The 12,634-nt window shown below is 42.2% G+C and overlaps 1 protein-coding gene across 1 annotated transcript; it reads left to right on the top strand.

Moving 5' to 3' along the window:
- The first annotated feature begins 1,383 nt into the window (after window positions 1–1,383).
- LOC139349013 (collagen alpha-1(I) chain-like) lies at window positions 1,384–9,748 on the top strand. The gene is made up of 15 exons (XM_070989457.1): window positions 1,384–1,422; window positions 1,527–1,580; window positions 1,994–2,047; window positions 2,567–2,611; window positions 2,697–2,750; window positions 3,598–3,705; window positions 4,051–4,104; window positions 4,978–5,031; window positions 5,190–5,234; window positions 5,704–5,757; window positions 7,263–7,307; window positions 8,343–8,396; window positions 8,799–8,852; window positions 8,974–9,027; window positions 9,632–9,748. The coding sequence occupies exons 1-15, from the start codon at window positions 1,384–1,386 to the stop codon at window positions 9,746–9,748; spliced, it is 885 nt and encodes a 294-aa protein (XP_070845558.1).
- Window positions 9,749–12,634: the final 2,886 nt, after the last annotated feature.

The raw sequence follows: 12,634 nt of genomic DNA, 5'->3' as shown, positions 1-12,634 counted from the left end.
CTCTGAAAACAGTGTTTTCTGTGTATTTTAATGATTTATTGTCATGAAGCTAACACTGAATACCTGAATCTTCTCTGCAGGGACCTCAGGGCATTCGAGGTGGCTATGGGCCAGAGGGGCCCCATGGGCCTGATGTGAGTGATGAGCCGTCTGACTCTAGTTACTTGAGAAGTTGCTCTTAAGCTTTTCAGGATGAAGAGTCGTTGTTCTGACTTCTGTTTGGTTATCATGTCTGTCTTCACTGCTGCTTTACTGCTTCATTATATTGTCATGTGGTGATTTTGACATTTTACGTAATTCAACAAAAAATTTGAATTCTGTCATGAGGAGCGCCACAGCCGAATGGTTACAGTGCGTGCCGCGTGGTCGCCGCCGTCGCCCGGCTCCAGATGGCGACCTTTGTTGCATGTCATACCCCTCTTTTTCCCCTGTTATAAATCAGTGTTGAAATAATCATCCTTAAGCAACTGAAACAAGTGACACTTGTACCAAAACCAAACACGGTATTTTAGCTCCTGTATTTATATTTTGGCCGCGTTCCAAACTATTGCAGACTTCTTTTTGTGGTTGAGCTCCAGACAATGCATACCATGTTTGCATTTGTTTCCATCAAACAGCTTCTTTTGAAGCCCATGTCGAGGAAAATATGGAAGAAAGGAAATATTTGACACCACAGTTCTGTATGATGTGTTGTCTGTATTTGGCTTTTGTACAAACTTCACTATAGCTTAATAAACTGAATTAGGTCTGAGGGATTAACACCTGATTATTTTTTATTGTGGGTGAATTATCCCTTTAAAGTGATCACGTAGTGAGAGGCCGAACTGATGGACAGCCTTTCGGACAGTATATTCATTCATTTTATGAACTTGCTGTTGTCAGGGGGAAGGCGGACTCGATGGCCCTCCAGGTCTGCCAGGGCCGACGGTAAGCAGGCAGATCAGATGACAAAACATTTAGTGCCAGTTATCAATATATCTAATATATTTGTTTGTTGTGTCACAGGGCGCACCAGGATTTACAGGACGAGTCGGTGCTCAAGGAGTTAATGGGTCAAGGGTAAGATTTTCCAACCAGCAGTCCAAAACCTCAAAGATATTCAGTTTGTGGTGATATATAACAAAGAAAAGCAACTAATTCTCTCATTTCAGAAGCTGGAACCAGATAATTTTTGGCATTTTTGTTTGATTAATGAAATGATGGATGATGGATTATCCAAATTGTTGATAAATGTAGAAAATAAGATGCGTAAAATTAAAACCAAAGCAAATGCAGCATTTTGATTTTATACGTCATGCCTGGAGACTTTCACAGACATCAGAGTGTCCAAACTCGGCAGGTTACTCAGGTTTATCAGTCGTTTCTTGTTTCTTTCAGGGGGACATGGGCTCTCCTGGCAGTGTCGGACCCAAAGGCCCACAGGTAGACATATTGTCAGGTTATATATGCTGCAGTTTCAGCTTGGTGGAAGGATTCAGACACTTTGTGTGGTTTGATATGCGTTACCTTCCTTTTCTTTCGACTAGGGGCCTCCAGGTTTAGAGGGACAGATTGGACCTCCAGGACTCAGAGGACCCCAAGTGAGTACAGTTCAAGCCAGGACTGTTAATGGGGATTTTTTGCTGCTGCTCCATTCACTCTGCAGCCAGTTAGGTCAGAGGTGCAGAGGTTAAAGTCAATCTGTGCATCTTGACAGGGACATCCAGGACTGACGGGTGGTCCTGGAACTAAAGGAGAACCTGTAAGTTTAAAGTTCTTCTTTCTTCTTCTTTTGTATTCTAAACCTCATGAAGTGCACAGGAGATTTAATGATGAATCTAGAACAGAACTATTCATGGTGTAAATCAATGATAGAAAAGGTTTTCTTTAGGCCGACTTGTATCTGTTGTACCGATAAGGTGAAAGAGCGTAAGGAGAAGTTGAAAAGAAAATGCAGGATCTTGTCATTGTTTTCTCCTCTGTGTTGTTTCTTTTCTTTTTGTTTTCATACCAGGGGCCGGTGGGGCCCGTCGGTGCCCGGGGGGATCCTGGCTTTGAGGGGCCCATGGTGAGTTGCAGTTGAACGTATTCTCCAGGGTATTACATCATTATATTCCAGTCAAACACATGAAGGTTCACACTTTGTATGAGCAGACTCCATGTATGTGAGAGCGTTACAGGCCGTCGTCTGCAGGGTTTGTGATCGACACTCCACCACCTTTTCGTTCACACTGACAGACTGTAAATATATCTGCTCATTGATCTCTGCAAGCACCCTGACGGCACACTGCAGCCTCACAGTGCCCTCTACTGGTGGTCGTGTCTCTGTGAAGGGTGACGTGATGCTGTGAGACACTGAAGCCGCTGTGTTTCTTATTTAGTCTGTGCACGCTTCATTCCACAGATTTATTCTTTATTCCCTCAGAAGTCCTTCAAAATAACATGCTTTCTAGACAATTAATCTTTGAAATGATTTCAATATGGAATGGGATCATTTTACTTGTCTACACTGAATAATTTGCTTGCAGATTTGCTTGTTGGACCCAAGTATTTAACCCATCATCATCCTTCTTGTGATTATTTACAGGGTCCGCCAGGGGAACGGGGTCCTATGGGTGTTCCTGGGGTAACGGTACGTGCTCGTGGTTGATTTACAAACATGTTTACTGCAAAACATTGTTGGCTGAACCTCCCTTTGACCATTTGCTTCTTTACAGGGTAACAGAGGACCAGATGGGGACAAAGGGGATCCGGGACCTAAAGGCGACAAAGTAGGAGCCAGCTACTCTCTGTTTGATAACACTGACATTGAGCTACATAAGGGAATATGCTTGTTAGTAAGTTTGTACAGGAAATGCTGTTTGAAGCTACAGCCTGCAGCCCTTTAGCTTATTTTAGCACAAAGAAACAGCTATCCTGGTTCTTTCCAAAGTTAACAAAGTCTGCCCACCAGCACCTCTAAAACTCACCAGTGAACATGTTTGTTTAATCACGCAAAAACTATCATTAAATGAGACATGCTAGAATATTTTGGTATTGCTGTAAATGAGTGTCGCCTGTTCACAAGGAGGTGCATATTTGTGAGATTTCATCATTAGTGCAATCTACAGCCCTAAAGCTGCCATTTGAGGCTGTCTGCATGTCGAGTTGCATACCATTATCAAATGAACAAATCAGTCCTGAAGATTGTCAAAACTAAATGTGTTTTAACGTGTGTGATATGCACAAAAGACTCTCTTGGCTAACTGTGGAGGCTTACTCTATATTTAAGTTTAGAAATTAAGTTTAGGCAGACTGGATGTGCGTGACTCATCTGGGCCGGACCGCTCGTGCGTTTTCGTTCATACCTAAGAAAATTCTGTGCACTTAAGAACAGATCTAGTCATTCAAGCTATTGTTGGTGTGTGGGTTTATGGGGGTTATGTGAGGGACTATTTCATGACCGGGCACAGTTACTCCCTCAAGTCTGTTCTTTTTGCCCAGAAACCTCACGGTGACTCCAGAAAAGCAAATAAGCATAATTCCCAAAAGGCAAAATTATCCCCTAACATCTCATGTCTATAATATGACCGTACATTTTCATAGTGAGAAAATTTCTCTTTCTGTTTTTTATCTCAGGGTATCCAAGGGGCAGCAGGTATTAGTGGTCCTCAGGGAGAGAGGGGCCCCATCGGCTTCCCAGGTTTCCCAGGCACCACGGGCCAGCATGGCCCCGCAGGCACAGAGGTACAGTGTGCAGCACTGTGATGTTTGCTGACTAAGAATGAAATTTGATGCTCACCGTTTATTTTCAACACCAACAACAAGGTCATACTTAAAAATGCAAATAAAAAAAAATTCCTATTTTTCTGGTACAATTCTGATAGCATTGTTGGGAAAACAGTACTTTTTCATGTTATTATTATAAACTAATATGAAAGCTATCCTGCATGTCAAACTTTGAGTGGTTTTACACAGGCAATAAACAAACCTAACATTGTGGTATGTGCTCTTTCAACCAGGAGAAAGAAGCTGCCTGGTGAAGATGAAAGAGGAGATAAGCTTGACTGATTTTATATTTTTATTATTCAGGGCACAAATGGAGAAAGCGGCCCTCAGGGAAAACAGGGCAGCCGTGGGTTAAAGGTCAGTGATGATTTGTGTGTCTGAACCCAGATGACTTCATATGTTGATCTAAACTTTACATTTAACTGTGAAACATGGCCTCCTGCCTGTTAACCTAACAGTCTGATATTGTGGAGTGAATAACTGCAAGAAGATGAATTTAACACGCTCCTGACTGTGTCTGCACTCGGTCGTTCCAGAGGAATATTTCATGGCTTAAATCAGAAAAGCAAAACATAATGTAGGCCTGAATATGTCTGTAAATTCAAGTTTTCATTGGAGTCACTCATCTCACTTTCAGCCTTCAACCAAAGCTTAATCAGCTGTTAAAGAGCTTAAGATAAAATTTGATTTAAGTTGATATGATTTTGATCATTAAAAAAAGGAAAAAAAAAATCTAATGCCTCCAGGGATGACAAGTGTCTGTTGGTGTCCGTTTTGAGGTATTCTACATTGCTGCCATGCTTTCGTCTGAAATGAAATGAATAGAGATATAAAATTGTGTTTTCTCTTATAAATGTTGTTATGTTGGTGAGTGAAACACAGGAAACAAACTGCTGACCAACTTTGCTTTACATAGCTCAGCATACCAGACTCTGTTCTCTACCTGTGGCTCCTCTGCTGCTTCTGTCTCTCCTGCAGTCTCTCTGCACCACCTACTGGTCAGGGAGTGTAGTGTCTGTGAATGTGTGCATTTGTAAAGGTGATTGTGATTTAATGATGATGAAGCAAATCTCTGCTAATAAGTAAAATTAATATTAGCCCCATGTTCATTATTTTTGTAAATTCAGAAACAAAATATGTTTATTACAACACAAGCACACGTGGAGACAGTGTTGTACATGTTGTTCACATATTAGCCACACAGGCACTAATATGTGAATCTTCTTGAAGGGGAACAGGGGACCAGATGGACGAAGTGGCAAACCAGGACCCAGAGGGAACAAGGTATTCATATAATAATAGATGAAGATAAAAGTTAATATTATTGCCATATTAGGGCTGGCATTAATATTCTTTTTCCTGATAGATAGCTTGGCTTTAGGTGCCTGGTGTGTAAGTTGCTTTGTATTCGCTACTGATCTTCTCTCTTGACTTTTCCACAGGGTCAGCCTGGACAGAGGGGTCACACTGGCCAGCCGGGCCCATCGGTAAACTTTAAGCCTGTCGGACATGATTTTAAAATGTAGTCAAGCCAAATTTCTAAGCATCAAAATGCAGGTCTTTAAAGATTTGGAATACTGGTGTTACAAATACAAAACCATAAGAGCAGCTAAATTTCCTTTCAATTTGAAATGATGAGGTCTTAATTTTAACATCTTCATGCATAATGTTGGATTTTATTTCCACTCTTTTTATCTTTTTAAGCAGATTTGTCATATTCAGAGCATTTGATGGCCTTAAAACCTAAAAGCTTGTATGAATATATGTTTATATCACCAGGAATAGTATACATCTCCGCTCTAGATCAACCTTTTAAACATACTGTATATTAAACCTGTATACTCACATTGCACAAGAGTAATGTTTAGATATTTTACACAGTGGAAAGAGTTCCACGGGATGAACAGTTTGCATGTGTGTGTTTGTGTGTGTGTGTTTTTGGTTGGTCCCTTTCAGGGTTTGCCAGGGCCACCTGGACCAGAGGGAGCTGAAGGAAAGCCTGGTACACAGGTTCCCATTCTCTATTTCAATCCCATCACCTGTAAATGCCGTGTTTGTGTCTGTGTGTCAGCTTCGTCCCACACTTACTACTGTGAATGCTTTTTTTTTATGTAATACTGTGGATTTCACACACACCTCATTACTCATCTTGCATTCTGTGTGTTTTAGAGTGTAAGACTGGGGATACGTGTGCACATCATCACACACTTGTTTAAAGAAAAATGCTTCTCTGAATTACAGCATTTTAAGGCCGTTAGATGCGAGCTTAAAGGAGTGACATACTGAAAGACTGTAAGATAGAAATGCCCTCAAACTGTCAAAACTGGCTCCCAGGTTGGGTGGAGGTCACTCTTGCAGTATGTGGTACTTGCAGTAGGAGGCAGTCTTTGTGCAGTACAGTAACACTGTGTCGAGCTGTGAGTGGTGCAGAGCTGATGCTGGGCCCCTCATTTGGTACCAGCTTCTCACATGAGAGAGCATGCGTCTTTGTTTTATATCATTTTGGGCTGTTTGCACTTGGCTTCTGGGAACTTCTCTGGGAACAACAGATTCATAGTTAATGTAAACAATTGTTATTTGCAAATTGGGGTGATTCCATTTTAAAATGTCTTTATTTTGAGAAAATGCAGAGTAACAAATGAAAAACAGTTTTTATGAAATTGATTTGACATTTTAGGTAAAATGCTTACGTGCTTTCTCACCAAAGGTTTAGTTTGGAGATTGATACTGCTCTTTTATCTGTTACAGCCAGGAGACAGTTAGCTTAGCATAGAAACTGGAAACAGGGAAACAGCTCGTCTGACACTGTCTGGAGGTATCTGCCTCTTCTGGCTCCTCTAAAACTATCTAATTAACATGTTGTATCTGAGTTGCTAAATCCATACATCCTCTGTCACCCTAAGGTTGCCAGATCCAACAAACTGTCCAGCACATAAATCCCCTTGAGATATTTTAACCTTTGAACAGACCCAGTTTCCCATTTACTTCCAGTACTTTATGTCATAGTAATCTGTCATTTCATTCTGCCACCTCGCTACTGCGAGGCTCTTTGGACATGAAGGCATGAAAGCTGCAAAGTGGGTGTGAAAGAGGACGGCAGAGCACCAGCATAGCACGGCTACCAGTGTGGCGATGGCAAAATTGTTAAACATGTGCTATGTAACATCTTTAACATCACCACTTTCTTTCCCTAACCTCAACCAAACCTCAGCCTTAATTTATTCAGATTGCAATCATTTTTAAAAGTGTGGATGTTATTGATGGTATTTGTTGATGTGGCTGTAGCTTCATATTTAATGAGAATCTTCCCATCTGACTCTTGGCAAGAAAGCAAGTTAGCATATTACCCAACGTGTTGCATTCCTACTTTAAAGATGAAATGTCTTGATAAGATGGAGAGTCAAGTTATGAGTTCATTCATTTAAGTGATGAAGTTGACTTGTTGCACTCTGAGTGACCTCTGCTGTGCCGAAAAATCGCATTGCTGGTCTCTTCTCCGTCTTTCTGTGTTTCAGGGGCCCTCGGGTGCAGCTGGCAGCGTGGGCAGTAAGGGGCTGACGGTAAGACTGTTAGCCTCACAGTGACCTCAGTGTTCAGCTCATGACATCATCCCTCCAGCTCAACTTTCTTTGGCTCGTTGCCACAAGCTGCGGGCATCAGCAGAATAAAAACACATGATTACAGTTTTACAAGACAGCCCAGGATTAAGTAACAGGGATTTTATTGATTCATGAGCAGGCAAACACAACAAACACTACCAATGAGGAAAAAAAGCTTTAACAGGACAGAACCTGCTACTAGGCAGTTTAAATATCAGGTGAGCTCACTGCAAGCAGCAGGATCAGAGTTCATGTAAGTTCATGTGTGTTTGTATAACACACAGACTTATTATGTATGCATGCATGTAGCTAGTCAGTGTTTGGTCAGAAGTATGTGCAGTATTATCATTGCACCCATGGTCATTCCAAACCATGGCCATTAATCTGCTGCTATGACAGCCTCCACTCTGCTGGTTTCAGGCTTTTCACCACATTTTGGAACCTGGTTGCAGGGATTTGCTCCCATCAGTGCATTAGTGAGGCCCAACACTGATGTTGGACTGTGTTGGATGAGGTTGTACAGGCCAGTTCACCAAGCTGGGAAAATCATTGTCGTGTTGAAACGGGAAAGGGAACAACACAAACCCAAAGCCCCAAAAGTTGGAATGTAATATCAATGTATACTGTGGCATTAAAATTTCTCTTCAGTGAAACAAAGTTGCTCAAGTTAACAATGAGAAATGGAGCCTGTGAAAGGAATTAAACTCTTAATCAGCAATACATTACCCACACGGACAGTTAGGCTGTAGCCTCATGAATCCCATCAGATGAAATGGCCAAGAAACAATTAAAGGGCAGATTAAGCAACTATACTCATTCAGCTAATTTCTAGCAATAATTTAACAGCTCAGTGCACAGCTGCAAATTGATCGAAATAAATGATAGTTTGTCCAAAAATTTGCACTTTTGTATTGTTGGTCAGCAACAACTAGCAATCGCGCTCTGTCCTGTTTCACTTCTTGTAGTGTTTCTTTTCTTACTCTGCTACTTTCTCAGGGTTTTCAAGGAGTTGCTGGAGACAGAGGAGCAGATGGCCCACCAGGTTCTCCGGTAAGCTTTCGTTATCATTCTGTGGTTGAGTCACTGGGAAGGCAGAAACTTTCAGAGACGAGGCAGCCAGGCAGGTGAACAGATCAACTGAAGCTTGTAGCTTGAAGAAGAACCACTGGGTCCACTGAAAATCTATTTCCCATGGAACTAATGTTTAAGCCAACAGAAAGCTGAGCTGAGGCATCACGGTGCTATCAATCGAACTTCCAGTCAGACAGCAACATTTCTTTAAATGTGCAGCTTGACCAGCAGCATCCCTCTTTTCACTGTCAGTTGTGCCACAAAGGTGTTTGAGCTGATGTAATGTCCACGCAGTCCTGCAAACTGATTGGCTGAACAGAAAAACTGATTGTATCGACTGGTACTTTGGACCTTTGATGATGGAGTGTTTTTATCTGACAGGGGCCACCAGGGAAACCAGGACCTCCAGGATTACCAGGACCCCCAGGAGAGCGGGTCAGTCCACAGGCACAGAGCTGTCATGACCTTCGTTACATCAACACACAGATATCTGCTGCGTGTGTGTGTTTTTTGTCACAATGTGTTACATAGTTATGTGTGTCACGTGTTTTTGCAGGGTTTCACAGGGAAGCCAGGTGTGGAGGGACCTCAGGGCCCAGTAGGCATGTATGTAAGTGATTCTTCAGCGGGGCAGATACGAGGAATGCACCTGCACTACCTTTTTACAACATATACAGACACTTTTAAGACCGCGCAGATTGTTACCTGTACGTGTATGTGTAAGTCATTCAGAAGCTTTTACTAAGAAAATGACACAGCAGGACTGTTTTTACAGATATCTCGCATGTTAAATGTTTGGTTCAAAGTCAACAAATTGCTGTGTAATGATTGGTTTAAGTATAGATAGCTTGTAACATGACATAAGGGGGTGTTTATGTCCTCACACAAACAATTGGCTGTTTTTCCTGCTGGATTTAGAGTCATTTATGTCCTGTTAATCCATGCTGAATCAATGCATGAAGAATCCAGGCTGTTAGTATTACAAAGGTGGTTTCAATAAATTTGAGAAAGTCCCTAAAAGTCAAACTTCTCAATCTACCCATCTTCTAATACTCCAAACAGCCTGTTAATGTTCTAGAAAATGAAAATGATGAGCGTAGCCTGTAAGACGTGTCACAGATATGGATCCCTACAATTTTCTGGCAATCTTGTGAGGTGCTGGATGAGCCTCTGTGGCATAAATTTTTCCCCTCTGTTGTTCACTCTGCCATCAGGGTATCCAGGGGAACGTGGGCATGCGTGGGCCTCCGGGGTTCACAGGAGAAAGGGTAAGGTCATCTTTGTCCCACCTGTCTCGAATGTTAAAGCCATTTAAAGGTGAGCTTTGCTGATTGAAGACAGGAACGGGAGGGGAGCCTCAAACATGTTGTTGTGCGTGAGAATAGTCAAGGATGGCAAACAGAGTTCAGAGAGTGAAAAGCCATTTGTAGAAGGCGAGATTGTTAATCAGGAGGAAATTGAAAATGTAGGTGAGCGAGCACTTTTTTAGATGTTCTGTTATAATTTCTTTGGAAGGAAAAACACCACAACATTAACTGTGAACAATAATAAACTGTTCTTTTTTCTTCTGCACCAGGGTGAGCCAGGTTTACGAGGTCTACCTGGGCCTGTTGGGAAGCCAGGACCTGCAGTAAGTGTCTGCAGTCTATTTTTGTTTATTTCCTATCTTTCAGCCTCTGGGAACTGTTAAGGGGTATATGAGAGTAGGACTGAGTATTGTTCAAAGGATTTGATTAAGACAGCAGCTATATGTGTGGGTCACACCGAGGACGGATGGAAAAATCGAGTAAACCAGTGAAGCGTGCAGCTGGTGTGCAGGGAGCGGCTGTTTATGGAGGCGAGCAGGTCACAGTGATTGATTTTGTTGGGGCCACTGGTGGCAAATCTAAAGGCAGAGCGAGATCACAGGTTCAACTGACAGAGGACAAATAAATTGCTCCAATCAATGCCCTTCCCACCTGTCCGCTGCAATCCAGAGAGCCAGGTGACGTCCTCAGTGGTCCTCACATGTTACAGCTCTGTTCCACAATCCTCAGATTGCCAGTAACACGCTCACTGATTTCATACAGGTTAATATCAGGCTAGCTGTGGTTGAAAACTGCTATTTTTTTAAGACGTCTTGCTTACACATGAGCATTGTTTCAACAGTATTTTCGTTACAGGTTCAAATAGGTTTAATAATTAAAAAAAGATGTCATATGTGTTTGATTTATATGACAGATGATAACCTAGCAGCCTATCCACAACCAAACTATTCAGTATGAAGCTGAAACGTCAAACCTTCCTCTTGAAACTTGTCAGAGTTTCTGCACACTTTCAAATCAATCCTCCTCTTTTGGTTGGTTAGATTGGGGAATAAGAAAGTCCCTCTTGCATGGAAAGAGTTACTTTCAGTAATGGAAGCAGGACTTTTCTCTGAAGTTCACTCCTTGTCCACAGTCCTCCCCGCAGTGTCATTGGACACACTCTTTGCTCACTCACATGGTTACCCACCGCTGTGGTGAAATCCATCAATCTGTCATGGAGTAAAGTTACACAGTGCTGAGGAGGTGGATTCGTCAGCTGCTGGCTTGGGTACTAAATAGTGGTGGTGAACTGAGTGCTATTGTGTCCACATCACTGGCAGCATTGAAAGCCACAGCCATCATTGGAAGAAAATGATCCTGTCAACAAAAGGGACAAATGGACGAACTGAGTGAGGTTTTGCTGAAAATGTTTTTAAGAAATATCATGTTCACAATTTATCCTCAGAGGGAATAAATGAAAATGTGATGAGGGCTCTGGATAGTAGGCAGAGCCAGGGGGAAACGTTTGTCCAAAAGTGACATTTTTAAACCTTTTTGAAGGCATTACAATACAGTCTTATTCAGGATTTACAGTCGGTTAAAAAACGTTCCGTTTGTCGGAGGTCCAGGTAAAGTGTGGGAGGAGTAGCAGATGAAAAGTCAGACCGTTTAATCCCATCACACCATACATCTCTCACCAAGCAACCGACAATAAAAGAAAAGGCAGTTTACATGCTTAGTTGGTCGTTTATGTTCAGCACTTAAAATCTGCTACAGAGAATGATGCACTGACTAGATTCGAACACTTAATGCTTCACCAGAGGGATAACCTCTAAAAGTTTCACACTGCACATGGAGAGAAGACGAGGACGCCCACTCCCCCCTCCCTTTTTACTATCAAACTGCAGCGATTGGACATAACTGATCACAGTGTGTGCTGTATATGTTATACAGCATGCAGGTTAATGTGAAGTAAAGAGCAGAGTATAAAACTGTGTCCAGACAGCGTTAGGTATACATCTGATAGAGATTCGAAACACCACAGCAGAGATCAAGCCTGGTCACAGTGAAACAGGAGCTCCTCTAGTAAGGAACGTCACGCACATCTCTGCATCCTCCTCTTGGACCTCCTCTTCCTTATTTGCTCCCACGGTGCTCAGACAGCAGTGTGAGCCGTGGGTGTGATCAGCATGTTCTGACTTGTCTGTTTTTCTTTTTCAGGGTCTGCGGGGTCCCCCTGGAGAGAAGGGACCCCGGGGACCTCAGGTGAGAGGAACTTTTAATACTGTTTGAAGGTTTGGGCCCTAAATCAGAGAGAAGTAAATGTTTTGCTTCCCCCACATGTTGTTGATGGACTCAAACTGCAATGCCAGATTTTTTAATCATTTAATAGTGAGTCAGTCTTGGACAGTAGCACTTATTGTCTGTAAAGAAATTCAGATGTTGCAGTAAATGTATAAAAGGTCCCTCTTTTGGATGATAGTATCTCAGCCTTGAGCTTTTTCAGTTAGCTTTAGCATTAACCTTGCACCCTCTGTAGCTTTGTATTGGACGATGTAAAGCACTTTATAGAGCTTAAACAGTGCGCTTGCATTCCACTAACACCAAGGGAGGAAGTGCAAGTATTTGGAGTGGAAGCTGCTCAAATTGGGAATTTACTTAATGTTGTTTTTTCGGCACGACAGATATGGAGCCATCTACTAAAAACAAACTTTTAAAAGCTGTACATCAGTTCTTTTCATCTTTCTGTTCTGAATCAGCCGTCGACTAAAGTTCAGCTTTTGTTGTTGCTCACAGGGTCGACCTGGAGATGAAGGACCCAAAGGGATATGGGGCCCACCAGTAAGTTAACGTTCACAGTGAAGTCAAGTTCATAGGAGTGATAGTCACAACAGCACATCATTGTGTGTGATGGGGCCATATGTTTAGTGT

Source organism: Chaetodon trifascialis, chromosome 20 (assembly GCF_039877785.1).
Source record: "Chaetodon trifascialis isolate fChaTrf1 chromosome 20, fChaTrf1.hap1, whole genome shotgun sequence".
NCBI classification, from domain to species: Eukaryota; Metazoa; Chordata; class Actinopteri; order Chaetodontiformes; family Chaetodontidae; genus Chaetodon; species Chaetodon trifascialis.
This window is presented reverse-complemented; position numbering and strand designations above follow the sequence as displayed.